The following is a 27170-nucleotide window of genomic DNA, read 5'->3' as shown; positions in this document are numbered from 1 at the left end:
ATAACAATTCTCTAAATTAGTTGAAAACTAAGTTATTATTTTAGAAAACTATGAAAAAAATGTGTAGTGCTCCATGCACTATAAGGGAGACCTGAAATTGAATTATTTGGACAATAAATCAGAGAACATGTTTGGCACAAACCAAATGCAATATTCCAGGAAATTAACTTCATATCAACTGTGAAGCACATATCTTGTGATGAAAAGTCAGGCAAACCTTTCCTCAGATCCCCAGAGATTAGTAGGTGACCACAAAAATCATTGAGTGTCCCAGATGTTCCCCAGCTGATATCTTTAGTTTAATGGCTAAAACAAGGTTTAGGAGATAAATTGAAAAAGCTGCAAATGCATGAAGAAATATTCTTTAAGACACCTTTAAACAAATACAAATCTGAGTCTTTGGAGGAAACTTGTAACAAAAAGGTGTTGCACAGTCCTGTATCTGCTGTTAAACTTCCTCTCAGTGTCTCTGCTCATGAATTTGGCAGCAGCACTACATTGGGAAATGAAAATGTGCTCTATTGAACAGATTTGCATCTGAACACCCAGCGAGCACAAAGGAAAACCTGATTGGATGGAAATGCACATCACTGAGCATAATGTGATAGGCTCCGGCAGCGTGACATGAATAACCAATCAGATTACAAGCTGCCAGAGAAAGTTTGTGATAAGAACCAAAGGAGATGTAGACAGAGAGAGAGATGCACACATGATTCGAGTGTGCATTTTGAAATCCTATACTTATGTTTTTCCAGTACTAAACCAGCCTGCCCACTCCTAGCGTCCCTCTGGACATACTGATCAGATAAACCAGTGCTGGTGTCTGTAAACTGTGCTCGTGGTTGCTGGAGAAACCAGTTCAGAGTTGCAACCTGTGTGCATGGATGAGTGAAATGTCAAAAATAGTGGGTGATAGGGGAAGATAGGCCTCATTATTGTTCCACGGTAGTTCAGGCGATCTGATTTTCTCCCCCCTGTTGAGTCCGCCTAAAACTGTCAGCCCAAATATCAACTGACAATTAACAGCCGGAGCTCTGTGGGAGGGGGCAGCAAACACACGTGCCACATGAATGTGTACAGATAATGAGGTCCTTTTGTCACTTGAATATTTGATCTTTGCAGTTGATTAGATGGGATGGTATTATGAAGAATACCCACCTTGCGTCCGACAGCCTTTGTTTGTGTGTAAATTAGGCTTTGTTTGTTGCAATAAAAGCAGCCGACGCAGCAAATTCATTTGTGCTGCTGCGAAACACGCCCTTTCGCACAAAGAAAAAAAACAAAACGCAGAATAACTACAAATAATATTCACCATAAGCAAGTGAACAGCCAAGCATTATTTTGAAAACCCACCAGCCCAGCAGAGCCTTATGGTCTTGGAAAAAATAATCACAATGTTTATTTTTTATTGACAGTACAAAGCAGGTGTCCTAATATAAAATCCTGAGGAACTCCTTTGGGAACTGGGTGAAAAGAGGAAAAGGACCACCTCCTTTAAACAAAGGGAAAACCTATGCAGATTTCCATATACCAGGTAACCCATTAATTATTAAAAGTGTGCCTGTTTTACAGATCCAAGATGTGGCAGAACAAGGGGTGATGTTTGTGGGTTTTCTCCAGCAGCCGGGCGGAGGGCCGTATTTTTTGGGGCACTGGGACGCAGACGAGTTGTCGTCCTTGCATTCAAGCCCGTCACCAATACATCGACAGCCTTTCAGTACCAATACGAGCCCGACAGGACCGAATCCGAATGGTGAAGATGCTGATCTCTGTTGCTGTGAATCACTAGAGATGGATCATGAGAGTGTGGAGAAGGACAAACAGGACCTAAACTTGTCGGTTTCCAGAAAACCAGACTTCAGCCTTCTAAAACACACCGTAAATGTCCCTCATAACCCAGAGGAGCTTGGTAATAAAATAATAACCTCACAGACTGGTTCCAAGGACTTCCATAAACCTCGTGGTCACATCAAACCTGATTCTCACAATGCAGCAGATGTCCAGGGGAAATGGTCAGGTCTCAGCCAACCAGAAACAGCAGTCACAACAAGGCTGCAGGAGTGTAAATTACAAGAGATTAAACAGCACTTCACTGCATCCAGAGAGAAACATCTAAACCTCTCCAAACAGAGGGAAACGAGGGTTTCCAGCCCAGACAGCTGGCTCAGCTCTCCAGAGCTAGATCGTAACCATGACAGAAGATCTGACTCAACTCACGCAGATGGGCAAAGACGCGTGACAACCCAGAACAACAACCACATCAGGCTGAAGAATTCTGGGAATGACATGGGTTCAACCTCACCACCGGCGCAGGCTAGTAAGTAAGCAGAAGGTTGTTTTTGTTCCCCAATTCGACAAGCCCATTAGCAGGGCTTTCTCTCTACTTACTTTTTCTGATTATTTGCCTGTGTGTCTGCAGGGATGCAGCTGTTTGCACTGTACAACCACACAGAAGAGCCCGACACCTCCCTGAGGTTCTACTCTCTCAGGGTGCCTCTTCATGTTCAAAAGGAGGCGGAGGCGATTACAGACGTTGATGCAAACTGGCTCGACCACATGACTCAGCATTTTAGCAGCGGAGCACAGCTCATTGATGGGTTTTTCCACCTCACCGATGAGCATGGTTTGTCCTACGTAGTAAATGTGATGATTTTCAAACACTTTCTGTTCATTGTTAAGTTCCATGCAAAGTCATGCTTTAAACCAGAAGAACATTTTCACATCGCAAAATAGTTGAGTAAAGTGCCTTGGTAAAGTATTCGTACCCCTTGAACTTTTCTACGCCTGGTTACAATCACAAACCTTAGTGCATGTTATTAGGATTGGATATGACATACTAACACAAAGTAGTGTATAACTGGAAGGGGAAGGACCATGATGCATTGTATTTCAAAATGTTTTTACACAAATAAAAATCTGAAAAGTGTGGCGTGCACTTGTATTTAGTTCTTCTGAGTCAACACTTTGTGGAACCACCTTTGAACTCAAATATAGCTACAAGTTTACATTTTTGGAATTTTTCAATTCTTGCAAAAACAATTCATGTTCAGTCATATTGGTTGGCTCACATCTGTGAACATCAATTTTCAAGTCTCGCCACAAATTCCCAGTTGAACTTTGACTGGGCCATTCTAACACATAAACATGATTTGATCTATACCATTTCAATGCAGGCCTGGTTGTAAGGTTATTGTTCTGCTGAAGCTGTTTACTGTAATACTTTTGCAAGGCGCTGTAGATTGGTGATACTTGTAACCTAGTTCCCAATCAAGATGTAGCATTATTTTGACAGAATAGGTAAAATCGCTGGCAGATTAAATCTTATTTCTGATCAGATTTTATTCATTATTACAGCCTCAAGGTAGAGATCCAATACCATCTAAATCTAACCTGGGGATTTTGCCTGACTTAGAGTCTGACAAGATGAGCAAATCTTCTTAAACTCTTAAGATCCCTGCTGCATAATGGATGATACGCTTGGTGTCATAGGCCTAAAGTCCATGACTTGTCTCACAAGTCACTGCCCAGCTGCACATGAATGAAGCAGGCTTAATCTAAATGGGACTTGGATTAAGAGTGAGAGTATGGGCACTCGGCTTGAATCACTTACATCCTCTCTTGTTTGTCTGTGACTCTGCATGCTTCCAGACAGTGGAGTTTCATCTGTGGATAGCATTTTCATCTTTCAGAGCTCTGCGGAGGAGACCACAGACACCTCCTATGACGCCATCGTGGTTGAGCAGTGGACTGTTATAGATGTGAGTTTTCAATGCTCTATTGGTTTTTGTGTTGCTACAACTTGGGAGGCAAATTTTTCCAAGTTCTGAGAAGAAAAAAGCAGCCTGAAGCAGATGCTTGACGCTAAATTTCTTCTTTAATGCAAAATGTACAGTTTCGTTTTATTTGAATAGTTATTAAAAATTGGATGCACAATTTTATTGTATGTATTTTTGTACATTTAGTATGAAATTTCTCTTTTCCACACAGGGTCAGAAATATACATACTATCTCAAATATAGACTTACACCTCTAAGAGTATTTGGAACGATGTCCCTTAGTAAGTTGGCAAGAAACACCCACTTTGTGCAGCCACCAAAAAAGCCTCTGGGTTATTTCTGGGTGGATATTTGATCGCTCTTATCTGAAGGTTTCTTCAGGTTTCTTCAAAGAATTGGAAACTGGATTGCACTTGAACATCCGAAGCAATGACCTTTTATTCAGTGACAGTTTGGATCCGATGGTTTATACTAGACTACAAAAACGTAAAATTTTGCATCCAATTATTTTTTATAAGTCATTGAGTTGTGTTGTACAGTCTTTAATAATGTTTCAAAATGAGGTTGAACCCAAAAATAACATGACATTCACACCCATGACTGCATGTGAACTTCTGACCATATCTGTAATGTGGATATTTGCTTCTTGCTGGCATTTGAATTATTTTGCCCTTTCCAGGGTGTTGTGGTTAAGACGGATTATATCCCGCTGCTCCAGTCCTTAGCTCCATATGGATGGAAACTGATGTGTGTGCTGCCAACACCCATCGTTAGAACAAACAGGTATCAACCCATCCACAATTATAAGTAAGGCAAAACGCTTGATTTGTTTAAAATATTCACCCTCTTATCTTGTTGACAAATGTCTCCTAAACTTAGCTGGGTCTAATTACGGCTTTGCCTGATTGTTGATTCTGCTTGTCTAGCATCTTGTTGTGTTCTTTCCTTTTGGGAGCAGGACTGACACTGGAACTCGGATAGGAAGGACAGATGGCTTCAGATCTGACAAATCCTGATCATATGCTCGTCTCAACATGAAAAAGCTTTTGAAATCTGTTGCCACTGCGAACAAACAAGCAAAAAAAAAAGCCATTGCTGAACTGCTTTTGTTTTTTAACCTGTCAGTTTAGAAACCGCATGAAGCAGAGACTGGATTTCAGCACATGCGGAGCTAATGCAGGCTCCCTGAATTATAATACGGTGGGTAACGTTCATTAAAGGGCTGCTCTTTTCTTTTTTGCAGTGATGGAAGTTTGTCGACTAAGCAAATCCTTTTCCTTCAGAGACCAATTTTGCAACGCAGGAGAAAAGACTTCAAGGTTCGTCTTACGTCTTTGCAACAAATCTGTCAGTTGTCTCTGTCACGCCTTGAGGGCGAGTGACTTTATGTCACAGGAGGTAGCATTAAAAAAAAAAGTTATGTTTCTAAATATGGGATGTACAGCGAATATAAAACCCACTTAGAAATGTCTAATAATAGGCAAGTAGTTGGCCTCAAACTGTACAGGAAAGAGGCATCAGTGAACAAGGCTTTATTGTGGTTTGTCAGGTGTCTGGGGAAAGCGAAAGAAAAGACGCGACACAAAGCAGGAAACTATCTCAAACACGTCTGTTTGATTTCAGATGCTGAACCTCAGAGGTCGCAGCAAGGCAAAGAAACACTCAGCCGGAGAAGCTCTAGACGAGCAAGAGAACAAGTCCCTCGTGATAGAGACCGAGATGGACAGGCTGAGGATCAATGAAGAGGAAGAGGAGGCAGAAGCAGAGGGGAGGAAGAGAGGGGACAGAGGAAAGAGCAAAAGAGTGAGCCTTCAGAAGACCAGAGAGGATGCGCTACATCAAAAGGCCTTCTCCTTTTTGTTGGAGCGCAGGGCTTCTGTGGAACATCAAGAGGAGGAAACTGACGTAGACGCCATCCCACTACCCAGGCAAGAGAAGGCGGTGAGATGGACGGATTTCTGTCCGGGTGATGAGAGGGGTTTAAAGGAAAAGGTCAGGATGGAGGAGCGGATTAAACAGCAGCTGTTCTCTGGAGTCTGTTGATGTACAGTATCTGAGAGCCGAGCAATCAGAGGGAGCTGAAACCTGGCTGTCCTGGGATGGGATCGAGTATATACAGGGCTGTGAAAAAGTGTTAGGCACCTTGCAAAATTCTTGTTTTTTCCTTTTTTTTCCATTGACCTGAGTAAATGCAAAATGCAGTTTTCAAATGATGATATCCAAGCCAACCTGGCTGTATGTGAAAAGGTTATCTCCCCTCTTATTAAATTATAAATTAACTGTGATCAACCACATTTTTTAGAAAGCTCAGGTTAATTTCAATAGCCATACCCATGTTTGATTATGACTAGGCCTGCAAAAATTAATTAATCGCTAAAATGTATGTCTGACAAGATATGCTTAAATATCTCAAAAAGCAACACATCATACCCATACTCAAGAAATTCAAAAACAAGTGGGAACAATCTGGAAACTACTAAACTTACTGCCAGAGAGCATTGATGACTCATCCAAGAGGTCACAAAGGAACCCGGAACAACATCTAAACCATACAGACAAACATGGTTGTGCTAGTGATTGTGTGGAGCTGCTTCGCTGCCTTACGACGGATGACAGACCCATGAATGCTGCTCACTACCAGAAAATCCTGCAAGAGATGTTTGGCCATCAGTTTGTAACTTTAGGTTCAAGGGCACTTGGGTTACTTACCATGGCAGTGAGCCAAAGTCCACTTCTAAGTGGCTTAAAATAAAAACGGAGGATTTGAAGTTGTGTATTCAAAGTCTAAATCTACATCTAGTCGAGAAGCTGTGGCATGGCGTTAAACAGGCCACTCAGACCCTCCAGTGTGGCTGAACATAAATTCTGTAGAGAAGAGTGGACCAAAATTCCTCTACTACTGTGTTAAAGACCAAGCACAAGCACTTATTGACTTTTACTTTTCACGCAGAGCCAATTTGGTTTGGATCCCTTTTTTTCCTTTGTTAAATGAATTCCTCAGTTAATAACTGCTGTTTGGATTTCCTCCGGTTATCTTTATCCGAGATAAACAAAATGGTTTGATGATCTGAAACACTCACACATGACAGAAAAAGAAAAACTATTAGAAATCTGTAAGGGGGAAAATGCCTTTCCAGAGGACTTTCGTATATTTATGTTGCTTTCAGTTGTCAAGTCTAATGTGGTAAAAATGTGTTGTGGGATTCTCTGCTTTGTGAAAACTGAACAGACTGTACAATGCTACACAGCTTCTTCAGCCAATGCCTTGAGTAGGACTTTCTTTTGTTGTTTTTTTTTTAAAGTTTGCTGTCTATTTCAGGCTTATAAGACATCCATAGTAAGGAGTAACTCTGGGTCAATTTGCCCCACTGCCAACCCATATACCATGGCGTTACCATTTTATACCAATAAGCCCGCCAGGTCGTACCCGTGCTCTTACTCATTCAGTAGCACTTTTTCTTTTGGTATATACTTTGATGAATTACGGAAACAAAAAAAATAACATTACAAATCCCTCAAATTTTCTTGTATAATCTAATTTAATTAAAAATATTTTCTGAAGATGTTATATTACACCCAATTTCCACTTATTGTAGTTTTAATCCATGTTTGAGGTAGTAACCTCCAGCTGGTGGACATTATTTGCAACACAGCCACATTTGGGTGGTATGAAACAACTAGTGGTAAGCCGCTCCTTTCCGTTCAACAGTTGGGTCCGAAAAGACCAAACCTGTAAAAGTACAAATCGGCAAAGGGGCAAAAAGACCCCGAAGAGGAACTGCTGAAGGACTGTGGGTGACTTTTACCCCCCTTCTACTAGCTGTTAGTCAAGCTGCTATAAAGTGTTGTTGTGTGAGTGAGCTTTCATTTGTATTACAGGCTGTAATCGTTATATCTGGTGAGAATGTTCTTGTTTTGGACTTTCACGTTTCCTGGACTCAGTATATTTTAATTATACATTTCATGCAGTGTCTTGGAAAACCATTCTTGCTCCTTGGCCTTTTTAATTTTGTTATGTTACAGCCACAAACTTCCAATGTAATTGATTTTTAGAAACCAACACAAAGCTGTGCATAATTGGGAAGAGGAAAGAAAATGCGACTTGGTTTTCCAACTATTTAACATCTAAATATACGAAATGTGCATTTGCATTCAGCCCTTCTGGTTAATACTTTGTAGAACCACCTTTTGCTGCAAACAAAGTTACAAGTCTTTTGGGGTATGTCTCCCCCAGCTTTGCTCATCTAAGAACTGATATTTTTGCCTATTTGTCTTTAAAAACCATTCCCACAGCATTATGCTACCTCTGCTGTTTTACCAGTGGGTTGGTGTGTTCAGGCCATGGTGCAAAACATGTGTTTCTAATGTACGCCAAAAAAATTCAGTTTTGATGTCATTTAACCCAAACCCGACCTTCCGCTTGTTTACTTCGTCCCCTACATGGCTTGTGGCAAACTGGACTTCTTATAACTTTGCTTCAACAATGACTTTCTTTTTCACCACACTTCCATTAAGGCCATGTTTGCAAAGTACATTAATATTAGTCAACAGATCATCCTACCTGAGCTGTGGATTTATAACTTTACATCTTGGGATACTGTGTCATTAAATGCTAATAAAAAACATAAAAGTTTGTTTGTTACACAGCAAAATTTGAAACGGAGTGTAAATAGTGTTGCAAGACACTGCAAACGGTGCACTGGTGAAAAGGGTTGGGATGTGGTAGACTGCAACACAGCTTAAATCGCTAGTTAGAACCACATTTCCTCATTTGTTTTTATCCAATGAGAGGTTTGGTTAAAGAAGTAATAGTCTAGAAGTCAATGGTAATTGGGAAGTTTATTAAAAATCGGTTTTAGTAGATGTGGTAAGCAAGTCGAAAGTCTGCTGCAGGTTTTTAGGTGCATTTGCAACCTACAGCAGCATATTCACAAATTGTTTAAAGGGGCCCTCAATGCCAGTACAATGTCACCATTGGGCTGCAAAGATCGGACAAACCCATCTACAAGAGGGCACTAAAATCAGTGTGTTTGGAACTATTCAGCAGCAGGAAACATATCAGTATTTCCACAGGAGACAGTTGAGGTAGATAATCTGTTTTCTAGCAGGGAAATGAGAAGTTTGTACAACATCAGGTCCAGTGAAAAACAAACTCCAGGAACTACACTTATCACTGTCAAAGCAGGAGCAAATAGAAAACCTGAATGATCTTCAAGGAATGGCCAAACTAGTCCTTAACACACACAAAAAAAATCATAAAATATCCAATCCAGTTCTGGAATGTTTGTCAAGTCCTCACTGAAGCCAAACGTAAAGGCAGATAAACAGAAAGAGTTGGAACAGTTGGTGTTTCAGATGGTCAGAGCTCATCTGACATGTACTGATAGTATTTCAGACTTATGGGATTTAAGAGCAGTTTGGTTCTAGATTATTTGCTTTACGGTTCTATAATGTGGAAAAAATGTCACCCTTCAGTAAGCAAGAGACGAAATTGTCAAATTGGTCAAAAACTCTACAATTGGCCAACATATGTATTAGCTCATTACAAAACCTAAGTGAGAATACGCCAAGGAGAGTGACATTTTTTAATGTTTTTATGAGTAACTCTTGTATTCAGTATTTATAAAGTGCTACCTTTAAACCTTAATGACATTTTCAAAAGCTGGAGGCAATGGAAAACTTTAATTTGCAATAAGTGACCCAAGAATGTGTTGTTTAGAAATCAGCTTTTTATTTGTTTCCTGGACTACCTGTGAAGTGCTTATGTGATGTAACATTTAGGTCTTGGTTCAACAAGAAGGTCAATAAAGCGTTTAAAACCAGACTGCCTCAAAGTTGTCCCCCCCCCCCCCCCCATTTCAACTCCATGTTATCTTCATAAACAGGAGAAATAACAACCCTCGCTGAGAAACGGCAACGAGACGCTTGCCGCCGTCTCTGAGGGACGTTCAGCGATCCGTGCCAATCAGAGACCACCTGGAGGTTCCATTACAGAGCGCCGTGGGATGCTTAACCTGCCCGGGGATGGAAAACTGTTTGCTGATGTGGAAGATGTGAGAGAAGAAGAGACTGCACAGATGTGAAGAAAAAGATGCGAGATGTAATTATTCTCATGGAAGAAACCAAGCTTATCAGCCAAAATGGTTTTAAAATTTTACTTTTGCACAAGTTATTCTTTTTTTTCTTTCATATAAACACACTAAGTTTAACACTTCTAAGGATCTACAAAACTCCTTCGTTTTCACGGTCTAGATAATCAGATTAATACAGAACTCTCATATTTAAAATAAATGTGAAGCTTCAGTGAGAGAGCACTTCACCTGCTCCTCTGTCACATGAAGGTGTGAGTATTATTGTCAGGACTTTGAGTCCAGCTCAACTATTTTATGGAAACAGTGTGGGAACTAGCCCATCCTCAAACTCGCACTACAACGTAGTTTTCAACCCTTCAAAGTGTGAAATAAATAAGTCAGAGATGCCCAGAGAAATCAAGTCATCACATGAGTTGGATGATTTTTAGCTCGACTGGCCCTGAAAGGTGAAACGTCCCATCCAGTGTCAGAGGAAAAAGATATAAAAAGCAATCTGGGAGAAAACTGTTTTCTATGGAGACAGATTGGCTGTTCATTCAGGCTGGAGAGAACCGACCTGGCGCTGATTTCAACAGATAACACGAAGGCTGCTGTTGTATTTTTTTAAGCTGCTTGGAATATGCTAAATTTGGCAGCTAATATGAGATGGTAAAGACAGCTTAAAATGTCAAATCCTGGTATGTGCATTATAATACTGATAACTGCTTACAGCTGTAAGGCTGGGATTTGGCTGAAAGGAGTATCAGCTCATCAAAGCTAGGAAATTGGTCACAAATCTGTGATCGGTGCATCTTTAAAATATATTTCAGAATAAAACATATTCCCAAACTGGATAATCTTAGCGGCGGTGTGCAAATATTGGGTTGCAAATCTTGCAGTACTTTTTTTCTCTCAATATAAATTTGTATTTGCAAGAAATCTAGCAAGTTGCAGATGTTTTCCTGGCTAGACGTCAGGAAATAAAATCCATCTCCAGTCTTTGATTCAGTCCGTAGTTCAGGAGTGGTATCATAGACAGTAAATGGATCGCCACAGCAGGGTGGAGAGGATGGATTTTCGTTCACATGAAAGGCTGATCACACAGACATTTTTTGTCGCTTTTGGTTTCCTCCACGTCCCCAAACATCCTCCCTCTGAAGACCACTAGAACCCAGGAGGACAACCTTTGGAAATGACCTGAGGAGTTCTACCACCACTTCTCAAACAGAATCCTGTCCTTTGGAAGGCCGAGGTCCAAGAGGGTTTTGGAAATTGCCTCTATCATTGGTGGGGGTCCACATAAGTAACACAAAGTCCTTTGTGGGTCCACATTTGCCTGCAACTCCTCCTCTGAGATTCTCCCTCCTGAGGAGACACGGGGGAGTAAAAGCACTCATTAAAACTCAGCGTTCGAGGCTCATGTGACAGTCAATCAATCATCCCAGCTGAATGAGGAAGCGTATACATGCGCAGATTACCTCTGACGAATGGCTGAAGATGCGGCTCGACTTCTGCCCTCTGTTGCGTGACGTGAAAGTTGCAGGACAACTTGTTAGGAAACTCTCCACATTTCTCAATGATGGAGCTCTTGGAAAAAAAGACAAGTCAGGTTGTGACAAACTGAGCAGAAACATTCCAAGACGGGTAGCAGCATTATGAAGTATTGATACCCCTTAAACCTTTCCATATTTTTTAACATTATAACCAGAAGATGTAACATACACTGAAGTTATGTTACAATGTTAGAGCGAACCTTGAAGAGCAGTTCCTGAGTGTTCTTGGCACTGTAGCAGAGGTGAGCAGAACCTATGTTGTAGTCCCGACCCCCAGAGGACTGGTTGAGATGTAGCAGATCCGAAGTGTGCAATAAAACAGAGTACAGGGGATTGATCCCAACACCCCCGGAAACCAACAGCAGATCCACAGATGGATCTGAGGGCATCGGGTCAAAGTAGAAGTCCCCGCCGACGCGCATGGCCACACGAGAGCCTACTGTACACTGACAGAAGAGAGCAGCAGACAAAACTGTAAGAAAAAAATGCAGTCTGTATTTTACCAAGTTAACAATAAAGAGAATACAAATAAAATAACCAACTGTTAATAAACAGGTTTCCATGCTTCAAATTTGTTCTGTAGTCGAATGCCTTCATCTGCACACTTCCACATAATAATACATGATCTCTCAAGCTTCTATAATGGTGCCTTAACTGTTCCTGGAGTACAAAAATCAAACAAAAGGATCAAGCTATCCCAGAGCAGGGACATGTACGTCTCAGAACGCTCAAATGAATGCTGCTTTTCCTAAGATCTTTCTAGAATAAGACCATGGTTTAAAGATGTTATTATGAGACTACATTAAATACACGGACAGAAAAACAAATATGCAATCTGCAGAAAGAGAGAGAGCAGAGGCGAGCTGGAGGAAAACAAAATATAAATTGGAAGAGCTACTTAAAGATTAATTCACATTTTATTCAGTGGGTAGAAAATTAAAAAGTCACTGGTGTTATACTTTTTACAATCCTTTTTTCCCTTTCAGTCTTCCACTATATTTCACAATGTCAGACCAAACAGAGAGAGAAGACCCAGAGTCCTGGGTCTTCTCTCAAGCTCACCCTCTATGGATTCTGGAGGACTTAGGTCTCTGGACCAATATGTCCATGAATGGAAGAACAATGGTTTTGCGTTTGGAGAACCATTTCTCTCAATTTGGCCTTATTTTGTTTAGCTTCATCCTGTTGAAAGAGCCATTGAGTTCTCATTTTCAGCTTTAAAGAGGAGTCAACCAGATGTTTATCTAACATCTCCTGGAATGTCAAAGGTCCATCGTGTCATGTGCTCTAACAAGGTTCCTAGGATCTTTGGAAGAGAAACAGGCCAACATGATCACAGATCCTCCACCTGATTAACCGGTACTTGTCCACATTTCGTTGCTCTCAGACAGAAGCTTCGTATCACCAAAAATATGACTTTTAGGTGAAAATAAATGTAAATATGCTCTGTTTGGCAAAGGAATTTACATGCTGGTTTTAATATATTTCTCTGGATATTTAGCGATGGAACCGCAAAGAGTTGTGAAGGTTGATCAACAGAATTGATTCTTAAAAGAAGAAGGACTGCTTGGATGCAATATTTGGTAGGATGCTATATTTCAAGTGTCATGCATTTGCTCCGGCCACTTAGACGAACTCCAACTGCCATTAATGGCCACCAACCGACTTTGACAATGAGACTCGGATCACTTAAAGCTCAGTGAGCGGTGGGGACAATGTTTATGAAACCCACGTGGAGCGTTTGTTGACAAAAACTTTAAACTTAGCCTTATCTGACCAAGGCAAGGTGTAATTTTCAGGGGACACAATAGCCTTTTGTTGCAGCCATTTTCTGACTTGTGAATTTCAACAAACATCTGCCTTACTTGAACGGCAAGTCCTACGGCCTTTCCTATTTTTAAAAGCCTCTAGCTATATCTACACCCTAAGAAATAAGGAAGTTATGGATTACCAGACCTGTATATCAGGTTAGCATATGAATTACTCCTCTCACTCACCACAGTGTGGACCCAGTGTGCTGGGGGATGTTTTGTATACTTGACCGCCAGCTCGATGATACCCTCCCTCTGCAACAAACCCGGGCTGGAGCACATGGAGAAACCTCCCACCTTCTCCACACCAGGGATGAAGAAATCTACCCTGCATCCAGAAACAGCATAATGCGATGTAGGTCTGAAACTGCTGTTGAAGCACAATATTCACGTCAATCTTCAAAAAACATTTTTATTTTTCATGCGCATCACGATGAATGGTTAAAACATGTCGAGCTGTGGGTCAGAGGCTGAGTGAAGGTAGAGCGTCAACCTCTGACCCCAGTGAGAAGAGAGGTCAGAAGGTTTCAGAAAAAAACGGAATAAAAATCAAACCAGAAGCACAGCTGCCAGCTAGCAAGTTTATTCAAACTGCAGTGTGTTTGTTTGCCACAAAGCAAAGCCACATGCGCAACCACTGCTGCAGCTGTACTAATGTTTCACTAGCACAATGATCCACTGTTACATTACAGAAGGATAAAGAAGAATATTTACCCCTCAAAGGAGTCATACATAAAGGATCTGCCATAATAATGAATTTATATCCTTTTTCCACATGCAGATAGAGATCTGGACAGTTCTTCCTCTTTAAAATGCATTTATATTTACAGTCAGTTAAAGCACAACAGCTGGCTGTCTAACACCCACCAACAACATGGGCTCGTGTGTCCATTAATTAAAACCATCAACCAGAACCGACACAGACAGACAAGAAAAAAAAAAAGGCCTGCCTTAATCGAAGAACCTATTTTCATCACTTTGAGTCTAAAATGTTCTTCTAACATTACGCAACAGTCAAATGGTAGCGTCATCTCAAGCATGTAAAACTGTTCTATATCTTTGATGCATCTGTATCCAACACGACCCTCTAATTAACTTAGCAGATAAACCAACATCATGGTATAACCTGATAAACTCCAACTATGAAAGTTATGTCAATATTTAAAGCTTAAAGCTCAAGTGGTTGAATCTGACAGAATGCTGCCACCAGGTGGTGACTCTGAATACTGCAGAAAACTCGCTCTTCGTGCTAGAGCCTGCATGCATCGGCCAAGAACACATTTTGTACGTTTATTATTATTAATTTAATTATTTTGTAACTTGGAAGCATTCAGAATCAACATCAATCTGTTAGTACTAATTACTCCCATTCACTGAGCCCATACATCAGGTCTCCAGGGCGACAGATGTTCATCTTAATAAAATATGTAAACAAGAGTGTCTACTCACCACTGTCCTGCTTTGAAGCTAAAGTCTGGATGGACGGCTATCCTCAGTCTTTTCACCGTTTCTGACTCGGTCATGATTCCACAGACTTGAGCTGGATACAGCGCCTACATCAGGCATCCAAACAGACAGACACAAACAGAGTCACAAAGGAGAAAGGAATAGATTTCGTTTGATCTTTTCTAACTATAAATTCACTATATTGTTTTCAAATCAGAGCTTACATTTTGTCTGTAGTTGCTCGCTGTTCTCTCCAGGTGGTCCATTTGTCTTTTGGACGACATGTTTCTCCTGATAAAGAGGAGATAGTAGTTAAATATTGGCTTGTTTGTCAAATATTCTTTTGTAAACAGCCTGAAGATATTCAGGGAGCACATATGTAAAAAGACATGTGGAGTTTGCCTCATTGTCAATAAAGAACAATAAACTAAACAGGACAGTGCACACAAAACACACCAAATCGTCTCACCAGTTCATGTACCCAAATGGAAAAGAGAATAGAGCTGACATTATTTATTAACACAAGGAAAATATAGGGTAAAGTGGGCCATTAAGGTCAAATATTTAAGAATCATCCACATGGGTCAGAATTTGTGCCGTGTTAAAGCTACTATCCAGATTTGTCTGTAAATTCAATCACACATTAATTTGTTTCTTATAGAACAAAATGTAGTGGTCGGTTTTGTTTTGTTGCTTTTCTATGTAGCTGTAAAACGTTTGATTTAATCTAGATGAAATGTATCTTCCAAAAGAACAAGATTCCTTTCCCATATGCCTACAATGACGTCACACAAGGCAAAAGCATATCTGCGTTGTTGGGTCTGACGTCTCTCTCATCTTTACTTTGACAATATCCCATTGTCTGTTAAGAGGATTAAGTCAGGCGAATTCTGGACAGTGCCAACACAAGGCACTCCTCAGTTGTTGCTCATAGATACACTCCCAAGGTGGCTTTTGGAGGTCTTACTCCAGCTACAGTCCATGTCTTGCAAGTCTCCTTCAAACTTGTTAATTGGCTTTGCCTCACAAAAATAGCTGCAGTTAACTCTGTTGCATGTGCACCATTTACTACCAGTTTTTTCTTCCACTCAACTTTCCATTAGTGCACTTGGATACAGCACTCTGTAAACAGTCAACGTCTTTGACAGAAAAAAAGATTGCGTTGCTTACGCATAATGACTCTGCTGCACAGGTCAGGTCAACAGTCCCCTACCATAGGGGCCATAACATCTCGTATTAGAAATAATTTGTTTCATTGGTCTTAATATTTTTATACTTAAATATGTCTATATTTTCATCATGTTGTTGTGTTAGTTATTATCTGTGTAACCATAGACTTAAGTCTGTTGATAGAGTGATCAATTGATTAACTAATATTTAAATTTTCTGAGCAACTGAATTTTGGGTTTTTGTTACCAGTGAGCTACATTTATCAAAATGAACAGAAATAAACTTTATTGAGATACTTGTATTTTAGTTAAGCCCATTACTAAGAGTTGTTTTTAAAGTACCGGTAGGTCACAAACTAATCCAGAACAGACTCACCTGTCTGCAGATCCGGGGCCCAGCAGGCGCCTACACAGCGGAGCAGTAGCTGGACTCTGCCGGGGACCGAAGCTTCGAGCAGCGGACCAGATGAACCAGCAGAGGGCGCTCATCGCTACCCGGCTTCCTGTCAGAACAGACAACATCTGGAAAAGCCGAAAACTGTCAAAAGTGCCGAGAGTCGGATCTTAGCGGTGCTTAAGTCAGCGTTTATTAGTGTTCGGTCATTTGGCTTTCATTTCGGTAGCTCATTATCAAATCGAAAAGGTTTTATATCGAAATGCAACCTAACAACTAAGACAAAACTCCCTTAAAATCTTTTTTTCGGGTCTTAAATACTACTGGCTACCCACCGATATCCATTTCACAATACAAGGATGTAATAATGACAAGATGTTTATTTTAAAACGTACGACAAGGTAGAAAAACATCATCCCGTATTACTGTGGTAAATATCAATGGAGTTTAGTGTGACCTCTTGGTAGTAAGCTAACTTGCTAAAGCTCCATTTAGGCAGGACTTTTATTCCGCTTTGCTATTTCCGCCAGACAGAACCCTGGTGAATGTTTCTTACCTAAACAACGCCAGACCGTTTTCCACTCAAACCCCGGTCAGATATTTCTCCACCTCAACAGTGATAACCTTCGGCATGTTAGGATTGCATGACACAAGTTGCATTGGGAAAGATTACTTCTTCGGTGAGATGAAACGCCTAGCTTTCAGTTGATCAGCGCCCTCCTCTGGTCGAGTACATCTCGAACTCAGGCTTCAGGGAACGTACCTGTATTATAAGAAACGGACACTTAAAAACTTTAAAAAAAAAATGTTTAAATGTATACAATTTAGACTTAAAGAATCTTAACCTAAATGTAAGCCTGTTTATTCTTCACAACAACGTCTCTCTTGCAATGGTGACCAATAAACAACAATGGGTGGAGTAGCTGAAAAGTAAATAGCACCCAAGAAATTACTCAAGTAAGAATAAAAAAGTATTTGGGTTAAAAAGCTACTCAAGAACCAAGTAACTGTTTTTTTGTTTTGTTTTTTTTTTTTTAAGATTTGACTTAACTGGTACAAATAATGCAATCAGATAGAGAAAATATACAAAGGCATGGAATAAAACATTTGTAAAAATAAGTAATATCATACAATACATACAAAACTAAAATCAGGAAGTATAAACAATCATTTCCAAATCGTTTTATTTTTACAACATAAATCTTCTAAGACAATAATTACAGAAGGTCATTTATATGTTAGAACAGTGTATAGTACTTCCAGTGACTGTATCTAATATTTACTGTATATTCACTTGACCTCCGAATGGCACAACAGTCACCAAGGAATGGCAAAAAAAGGTTTGGAAGTGGCCTATCTTTGGTTGCAGTTGTTGTCACTAAGGGTGACACAAGCAGAGGGAAATTAATCACATAAGACCAAGTTGATTTGGATATCTTTTTTATTTACCACAAACAATAGAATCATCATTTAATAACTGATTTTTGTATTTACTCAGGCTATTTGTGTCTCATGTTAAAATTAGCTTAAAGATCTGAAACATTTAGGTAAGACAAAAAGCCAAAAACGGAAGAAATTTGTTAGTAGCACCAGTTCAAAATAAATGCCATTTGAGAGGTACTTTACAAGATAAACAGATCCAATTTATATCTAATTAAATAGAATCCAGCTGGCTCCATATTTAGTTCACATCAATGAAATAGCAAGATTTAGATCCAATTAAATTCGGTTCAAATTACAATACAGTATAGTCAAATGTATGTGATCATTTAATGTCAACTAGTAAAAAGGTATCTAAGAACACAAGATGAGATTTGTGGAGGATAACAGCTCCATTTGGCAAGTTGTAGCATCTGAGTATCTTTCAGGTCATTGTTCGGTGAATGAAACCTGAGATCATCCTTTCACTTGGTCATTCCCTGCCATAAAAAAACAGCTGCTGTCATCAAAAAGCAGTCAAAAGTCCATTGTATATACCCCATACAACACCTCTCAACAAGCATACCAAGTTAGTTTGCAATGTTGTCACCCTGGTAGTATCTATAATTTCTCTTTAGAGTGCTTTGGTATTTTATAAACCTGTAGAGGAAAGACTGTCACATTTGGGAGAACAGGTGGTGCATTGAGTACATAGATTGCTGCAGACTGTTGATCTCAAAATGGTATTTGCACGTTTTGGTGAAGTTCAGAAATGTTTTCATCTCACATCTTACAAGCCAATGGAAAATCATTACAGAGATCACTCTAAAGAGTATTTCTGATGGTTTTGTGCTGCTTCCTTGCAAAGTTAGCACCGAACACATAACATGGTACTTATTATGCGTTTGGCTCCATCTTATGGTGACCTAACAGTAAGCAGAACCTTAAAGGCAGCAGTTTTTAAGCTATATTAGGATACTCATTGTGTACTGCTTCTATTTAAATATTTTTAGCATGCAGCCAAGCCCTTTACTAACATTTAAAACTAATGTGGGTTTCAAATGCGGCTTAGGGGAAAACAAAGTCAATGTTTTGGATCGGTCAACACAAAGCCCTGATCTCAATCCCATTGAAAATGTGTAGGCAGAGTGGAAAGGTGTGTGTGTGCAACAAACCTGACTCAGCTGCACCTGTTTTGTTAGGAGGAATGGGCCAAATCATACAATTTATAGTTCTAGAAATGACTGAACAAAACAGATGGGTAGCCTTCTGTCTGACAGCAAAGGAGAGAGACATGGCTCAAACTCACGGTGTGATAATAAGACCTTTCGCTGTCACTTATAGGAGAGCAATGCAAAAACCCTTTCCTGATTCTTTTATTTTCCTGCTTTCTGTCACTGGGTTTCTCTGGCTTTTCTCTCTTGGCAACAAACAAGACAGACAGAAACCAGTCAGGGGTTAAAAACCTAAACAACCGGCTTTCATCAGCATAATGTCACATTCAGGAAATAGTGTTTCCTAAACCACAAAGACAGCTGCCAATATTGAGAATTGGCAAAGAATAATAAAATCTGTGATCAATTCCAGGTCTATAATTATAGGATTTTTACTGTACATAACTTCACTATTAATTAATTGTCAACATTCTCAATATTGCACAAATGTAATACAAATGGTAAAAATGGAGGTGTGTATTGTCAATTCATATAATTTTCTACGGAAAGTCGCTTGTTTACTTAGAAACAATTATCTCTCATTATAGCCTGTACAATTGTCATGGTGGTATCTGTGTCGCATTACAACCACAAATTACAATGTATTTTTCAGAATTATTCAGAATTATAGACCAACAAATAGAAGTGCTTAATTGTGATGTGGCAGTCCCTCTGAGTTAACAGAACCATGTCTCTCTGCAAAAACAGCTTCACGTCTTTGGGGGGTGTCTCTTTGCATATCTTCAAACCGATTTCTGTGGCCCACTCTTCTTTGCAAACTGACTCAAGCACAGTCAGATTGGAGGAATTGCCTCCATGAACATCAGTTTAAATTATTTAACTGGATTTAGATCTGTACTTTGACTGGGCCACATCAATATAGATAAATGTCTGCCCCAGGCTGCCATACAGGCCAGATTGTTGGAATGTATGACTTCCACCTGAGCTTCAAAACTCAGCTGCTCCCCCAAAGTTAACATGTGCCTCTAGGTTGCTTCTCTGATTATTGTAATTGCCTACACTGGATTTTATTTAGGGCTATTAGAATAAAGAGGGCTAAAAACAAATACAAGCCTCAGCTTTTCTGATTTTTATTTGTAAAATATACAGTACATTGAAATGTGTAGCTGTGACATGACAAAATGTGGAAATGTAAATATTTTTGCACAGCTTTATAAACATGCAAACAAAACAAAAACAAAATAGGTCAGTTATCTTTGGATGAAAATAAATAGCCCAAATGTCTTTATCTCAATTTTATTTTGCAGTTGCCTAAAAACATCTGATTACCAAGAAGTTAAGTTAAAGGTCTCTGTGCTTTCAGTTAGGCAAGTTGTGTTGTTTTGCAGGTAAGTAATAAATTTCTATAAACACTTACCTCAAATAACACACGGTCCTTCTTTCTTGTTAAAATACCTAATTCTACAACAGAAAACTCACAATCTGTCAGAATTAGAAGGCAAACACGTTTTCATCTAAGGGTTATGGGGTTTATGGACGGTGATTTTAAAGTCAGAATGATACTTTGTCAAATACATGTGAGTGTACAGTATAGTTGTGTGCCTGGGAGTCTCTCTGTATCACTGTTGCAAAAGCAGTGTTTGATAGAAACTCAGCAAATACACAGAAAGAAAAGGCTTGCAACTGTTAGATTCCTTATTGCATTCCTGTGAGTTTTCTTCTTATGTGCCTGTGCTAATCACAGGTCGTCCTGACTGTGCAGGCTTCATATTTTCAAGAAAGCCCTGAAGAAAACCTGCAAAACAGTACATTCCTGAAATTAACCAGACAATTGAAGAGATGTAACTCATTCCATTAAGACAGATTGTGGTTTGCTCCACCCAAATCCTCTGGAGAAGGCAACTGTTTCAGAGCTGCAGTGGGGACTCTTTAACTAATACACAGAACAACTCGACCCAGTTGTCATTGGTGTGGAAAATGAGCTGTTATATGAGAAAGCTGTTGTTTAAAAGGCCTCAATGGGTTTGACTTTTTGTAAAGGATGAATAAACCATGTTGATGTTGTTGCTATCCTTAGATACACTAGCTGCTCACTTCCTTCACTGGGTTTGTTCTTTTCCTAGCTGACCCTACCAGTCCAACTGGCTGCCTTCCTGCTCTCTTTCCCATGAGCAGCACATCTTTGTTCAACCTGTTGGTCAATACTGCTTTGTGACAAGAAGTGATTTTCTGGTTTAGCTTTGCACAGAGACCTGCTCCCGTCATTGGCACTTGCTACACACATGATGCAAACGCATCAGCGTCATCACAAAACAACGCTTTACGCAGACGATTGTAACTTGATCTGTGTACTTGTGAGTCAACATAAATATTTTCATATGCTTGAATGCTTGACATCACAATGGTGTTTTAGGTTTCTGGTCGTGACCTCTGCAACTGTTTCTGAATGTGAACATAGAGGGGTTGGACAATTAAACTGAAACACCTGGTTTTAGACCACAATAATTTATTAGTATGGTGTAGGGCCTCCTTTTGCGGCCAATACAGCATCAATTCGTCTTGGGAATGACATATACAAGTCCTGCACAGTGGTCAGAGGGATTTTAAGCCATTCTTCTTGCAGGATAGTGGCCAGGTCACTATGTGATACTGGTGGAGGAAAACGTTTCCTGACTCGCTCCTCCAAAACACCCTAAAGTGGCTCAATAATATTTAGATCTGATGACTGTGCAGGCCATGGGAGATGTTCAACTTCACTTTCATGTTCATCAAACCAATCTTTCACCAGTCTTGCTGTGTGTATTGGTGCATTGTCATCCTGATACACGGCACCGCCTTCAGGATACAATGTTTGAACCATTGGATGCACATGGTCCTCAAGAATGATTCGGTAGTCCTTGGCAGTGACGCACCCATCTAGCACAAGTATTGGGCCAAGGGAATGCCATGATATGGCAGCCCAAACCATCATTGATCCACCCCCATGCTTCACTCTGGGCATGCAACAGTCTGGGTGGTACGCTTCTTTGGGGCTTCTCCACACCGTAACTCTCCCGGATGTGGGGAAAACAGTAAAGGTGGACTCATCAGAGAACAATACATGTTTCACATTGTCCACAGCCCAAGATTTGCGCTCCTTGGACCATTGAAACCAACGTTTGGCATTGGCATGAGTGACCAAAGGTTTGGCTATAGCAGCCCGGCCGTGTATATTGACCCTGTGGAGCTCCCGACGGACAGTTCTGGTGGAAACAGGAGAGTTGAGGTGCACATTTAATTCTGCCGTGATTTGGGCAGCCGTGGTTTTATGTTTTTTGGATACAATCCGGGTTAGCACCCGAACATCTCTTTCAGACAGCTTCCTCTTGCGTCCACAGTTAATCCTGTTGGATGTGGTTTGTCCTTCTTGGTGGTATGCTGACATTACCCTGGATACCGTGGCTCTTGATGCATCACAAAGACTTGCTGTCTTGGTCACAGATGCGCCAGCAAGACGTGCACCAACAATTTGTCCTCTTTTGAACTCTGGTATGTCACCCATAATGTTGTGTGCATTTCAATATTTTGAGCAAAACTGTGCTCTTACCCTGCTAATTGAACCTTCACACTCTGCTCTTACTGGTGCAATGTGCAATCAATGAAGACTGGCTGCCAGGCTGGTCCAATTTAGCCATGAAACCTCCCACACTAAAATGACAGGTGTTTCAGTTTCATTGTCCAACCCCTGTACGTTTATATTTTTTATTGTTGGGACACTGCGCATTTGTACACACATGATGTTTAGGGTAATAAACTACAATAAAACAGAATACGTTTTGGGCAAACTTACATAAATGTATTAATTACTTTGTGGAAAAGCCTTTCTTGGCAATGACAACTTCAAGATGTCTCCTGAATAGGTGAGCTAGTTATATTCATTGCTCTGATGTGATTTTGTCTTCCAGACAATCTTGAAGGCTCAAAATGACAATTCTGTCCTCTGGTTATTATACCAGTAAATGTGAATAAATCCAAAACAATAGCTAAACACAAAAGCCCAAGTACTCCCATAATAGCATCAAAATAGAATACAATGTACCAATCAGAGTGAACATGTTTCTAATACCTCTAATGAATCCTTGTTCTTGTGTGAACTTCTGTTTCTCTAGTGTGTGAATCTGCTTACTTTTCATTCCTCTGTAAGAAGGGTGTGATAGAGGTTGCAGTTCTAAGAAAGAAATTGTTTCAGGTTGTGCTAACCGCTCATTGGATGGCAGCAGTTCAAACAAGGGAAAGGGTGTGTGTTTTTCTTTGTTATGATGGTTGCATATTTGGGAGAGCTGCTGTCAGAGGCATTGTCCAAGATGGGGAGCGCCAACCGTGTAATAAACTTCAGACAAAATCTTGTCTCTTTTACACTGCCTTGCAAAAGTATTCATACCCAAAGAACCTTTGTACATTTTGTCTAGTTACACCCGCAAACTTCAATGTATTTTATGGGGATTTTATGTGATTGACCAACAGATAGTTCTGAAGTGCAAGGAAAATTATACATGGTTTTTAACGTGACTTGCGTTTGTATTCAGACACCAAGAGTCAGTACTTAATAGATCCACCTTTTGCTTCAATTACAGCAGCAAGTCTGATGAGATACGTCTCTAAGAGCTTTGCACTTTCAAGGACATACGACTTTACCCATTCTTCTTTGCTAAATAGCTCAACCTCATGAAGAGATTGTCTAAATACCAATTTTTGAGTCTTCCATGAGATGCCAAAACGGATTTAGCTCTGGACTTTGACTGGGCCATTCTGAGAACAGAAAATCTTTTGGTCGAAGCACTTTAATTATAGCTCTGGCTGTACATTAAAGGCTGTTGTCTTGCTGGAATCTCGGCCCCAGTCTCAAGTCTGCAGGCTCCATTAGTTTTTTTTTCCATTTTGGTATTTAGCTCCACCCATTTCCCCATCAAGTTTGTTCAACTTTCCTGTCCCTACTGAACAAAAGCACACACAGAGCATGTTGATGCTAACATTATGATGTGCTTTGTGGATGGTGGGTTAAGGGTAGTTTGCAGTCTTTGTTTTTTGCCACACATTGTGTTTCACATAGAGGCCACAAAGTTACATTTTCTTCTCATCTGGCCCGAGCACCTCCTTATACATGCTTGATGTGTGATGGACTGAACAGTTCTCTATGAGTTGTTCCCAGTCTCCGATATTGTTTTGAAGCCTAACCTTGCTTAAACATTTCAAGGCATTTGGTTGCACTGGCTTTTATTTAGGGCTATCAGATTAAATTGATCTGAATAAATGAACATAACTGCAATTTTTCTGTGTAAAGAATTTGGAAAACCGTGTTTCCTTTTCTGTAAATGTCAGTTATGTGCCACTCTGTGTTGGTTTACTTAATTATACCCTAATAAAATTTGTTTGTGGTTGATCTGTGACAAAATTTGAAAAGTTTACATTGTCTGAATACACATGCAAGGAACTGTATGTGTGAGAAGGGGTCCATCTCCTGTGTACTTGGTTCTTTTGATGCCTCTGATTGTCTTTTGGTGTGAAGGACCAGAACACTGTCTGCACATTCCTTAGTCAGATGATTCACTTTCATTCAGCGTCGTAACCTGAAATCAGGACAGCCATTGGGTTATCGTACACAACTGTAAGTGTATCAAAGTTGTAGTTGTAGCTGAAGTTGTTTAAAGAGTGTAAAGCTCATGGGACTTAACACAGAGTCCTGTGGGATGCCTTCAGTGATTAAATTTGGAGTTGTATTTATCAGTTATCAGATGTTGTGACAGTTTGTTTGCAACTCTATGACTAAGAAACACAGGATTTACCACAGCAGACGTTCTAGCTCTTGTTCAGTGCTGGATCCAGAATTTGAACCAATATTAAATCAAAACACTGTCTTTGGTCCTGCTTTACACATTTTTTTAAACATCATAGTAAATATGAAATAGGCTCAGGTCTTTTGACATTTGGAATGTAATAACATTCAGTTCAGTTCAATTCAATTAAAAAATAATTAATTATTTCCAAAAGGAAATTAAATGTTGTTGTAGCTCATATTATGCAGGTTTCTTCAAAGAGCCGTTGTAGATGCTGATGGCTGTGGGCAGGAAGGATCTCCTGTAGCGTCTGTCTTACAGCAAATCTGAAGAAGACTCTGACTGAAGACACTCTGTTGTTGTACAACAGACTCATGAAGAGGATGCTCAGGGTTCTCCATAAAGTTCTTCATTTTATGAAGAATCCTTCTTTGCACAATGATCTCCAAAACAGAGCCATCCTTCTCTATCAGCTTGTTGAGTTTTATGTCCCTGGCTCTGATGCTGCTACCCCAGCAGATTATGGCAGAAGAGATCACAGTCTCCGCATATATAAGACATAATATTGTATTCAAACAAAATATTCTGACAATAGCTGAATTATTTTATCTTAATTAATAGTTTTGCTATTACATTTTCCCACAGTCAACAAATTAACTCCTTAATGATGTAAGTTACACGGCAGGAATTCAGTCTGCCTTTGACAGGTACTGAAAACACATTTTTCCTATTTTTCACCCAAGTGAAACTTGTTTTCCGACACGAAAGTGTGTGTTTTCAAAGGAGAAAATGTTTTGGTGTGTGTAGTTTTGTTTTGACCGAAAGACAACTGTTTCCAGGTACAGAAACAAATACACACTGAGGAAATACCTTTTTCAATTTAAAATCTCTCAACGGAATCACTCAGCTTTTGGCACACATTCTCCACATGCCTCTGTGTTTCAGTGGACTCTCTATTAAAAGTATTCCTTGATGTAGAAAAAATGAGTTTGAAGCAAGTTGTTCTAAGATGGTAATGTTTATTATGCAAATCCTTATCTAAAGATTCTTGCATTGATACTTTCTCTGTCTGGTGTAGTTACAGTTAATGATCAATCTTTAGTGAAACTAACCGTAGAGGTGATATGGGAAAGAGCTTTGCAGCAGCAGAATTAGTTACATTGAAATTCAGTGTTATTTGGAGCAAAGTAATCTTATTTTCATATTGGTTGTAAGTGCAAAATTACTTTTTTTAAATATTCAAAATGTAACTGAATAATTCTACAACAAATTTAAATGCATCATCTTATGAATAAGTGTATAATTTAAAAAATAAATCTATTAAGTCAGTTTCAGCTCTCAAATATCAATCTACTGCTTACTCTTTCACGAGTTATTTTCCTAAACATATGTGAGTTTTTGAAGTGCATCCATGCTTACCTTTGTCTGCATGTAGGAGGAATGAAACACTGAATAACAGAGAGCAACTCTGCAGAGTTGCGACTGGGATCACAGGTGGGAGGGAGTCTGCCAGGTATGCAGGCCACCACCTGTCACAGGAGAGCAGCGTGGATGGCACACATTCCTTGTGCCAAAGCGATGAATTTCACTATGACTTTAAGGGAGAGCGAGAAACAAAAAGGTACTCCCTGCATTCCTCCCTCCTCCTTCTGCATGTCTGGGTTTCTTCTGGTGCTTCCTGTTGGCTACAACCCAAACAGACAGAAACTGCTCAGGGATTCCAAGGTCAACAGCTTTTGTCAGCGTAGCATCACTTGTAGGAGATGTCGTTCCTAAAAGAATCTAAATGAGACAGTTTCGCAGATATTATAGCAGGAGCAGAGCAAAAAGAATGCATTTCTCTAATTTTAGGAGGGAGTAAACATTTCATGCATGTTTCATGCATGTTTACAGTATACAGTTAAATAAAGTCATAACTTTTCAATAATATATAATAAAAGTAGATTGAAGGTTGTATTTTTGTAAAAAGCACTGTATGGCTTTTTCTTACTCACTTGCAAAAAGTACAGTTCTGTTTAAACTTGGGCTGCTTGATATCAGCAACCTTATTTTTGAAGATCTATAGTAAATGTGGACATGAAAGACAAGGACAGAGCGTCCAAGAGTTTTAATGCATGGCCCCTAAAATATTAAAGCCTATTAAAAATTGCATCCAAAAAGTCCTTTGCAATTGTGATATTGCACATATGACACTGCCATGACAATTGCAATTCCTTGTTTAGTGTGTCTCTAGTATATCACATTGAAATATTAGTAAGTAGCTTAAAAGCTGACAACAAAGAAATTCCATCCATCCATCTGTCTGTCTATACCCACTTATCCATGCAGGGGCACACAGCAACAAAGAACATTGCAAATACATTTTTTGAAAAACGTTTACTTATTTATTTACAATGAGTTTTATATACTTTTATTTAGCACATGGAAAATAAAACACAACAAACACAATAAAACACATATGGACAGGTTAGCTGTCCTGGGTGAACCTCACATCTTAACCACTGGCAGTGGGGATGGGCGGCCGCATTTAATCGCCCTTCATC

At 39.7% G+C, this 27170-nt stretch overlaps 2 protein-coding genes across 4 annotated transcripts in view; one reads left to right on the top strand and one right to left on the bottom strand.

Moving 5' to 3' along the window:
• rftn1a (raftlin, lipid raft linker 1a) overlaps window positions 1–9598 on the top strand; it is a 51976-nt gene extending 42378 nt beyond the window's left edge. The window contains exons 5-10 of one of the 2 annotated variants that reach the window (XM_047383779.1): window positions 1573–2317; window positions 2420–2623; window positions 3649–3758; window positions 4456–4583; window positions 5020–5095; window positions 5400–9598. In XM_047383779.1, coding sequence (XP_047239735.1) covers window positions 1573–2317; window positions 2420–2623; window positions 3649–3758; window positions 4456–4583; window positions 5020–5095; window positions 5400–5819 — 1683 coding nt within the window. In that variant the 3' untranslated portion in view covers window positions 5820–9598. The remainder of the gene's footprint in view (window positions 1–1572; window positions 2318–2419; window positions 2624–3648; window positions 3759–4455; window positions 4584–5019; window positions 5096–5399) is intronic. The other variant, XM_047383780.1, reaches the window with a different exon arrangement.
• A 319-nt stretch (window positions 9599–9917) lies between these two features.
• Window positions 9918–16955, bottom strand: oxnad1 (oxidoreductase NAD-binding domain containing 1). Of its 2 annotated transcripts, none has more exons than XM_047383781.1 (8): window positions 16777–16955; window positions 16203–16348; window positions 14882–14948; window positions 14661–14764; window positions 13398–13539; window positions 11601–11846; window positions 11326–11434; window positions 9918–11212 (listed from the first exon to the last, which is right to left on the bottom strand). In XM_047383781.1, exons 2-8 carry the CDS (start codon window positions 16346–16348, stop codon window positions 11055–11057), a joined length of 972 nt encoding a protein of 323 aa, XP_047239737.1. In that variant the 5' UTR covers window positions 16777–16955; the 3' UTR covers window positions 9918–11054. The 2 variants fall into 2 exon arrangements, with proteins under 2 accessions (XP_047239737.1, XP_047239738.1); XM_047383782.1 differs by having other exon boundaries at window positions 16203–16329.
• Between the last annotated feature and the right edge of the window lie 10215 nt (window positions 16956–27170).

Source organism: Girardinichthys multiradiatus, chromosome 13 (genome assembly GCF_021462225.1).
Source record: "Girardinichthys multiradiatus isolate DD_20200921_A chromosome 13, DD_fGirMul_XY1, whole genome shotgun sequence".
Classification (NCBI taxonomy): Eukaryota; Metazoa; Chordata; class Actinopteri; order Cyprinodontiformes; family Goodeidae; genus Girardinichthys; species Girardinichthys multiradiatus.
The sequence above is the reverse complement of the archived record's forward strand: the minus strand, read 5'-3'. Positions and strand labels throughout refer to the sequence as shown.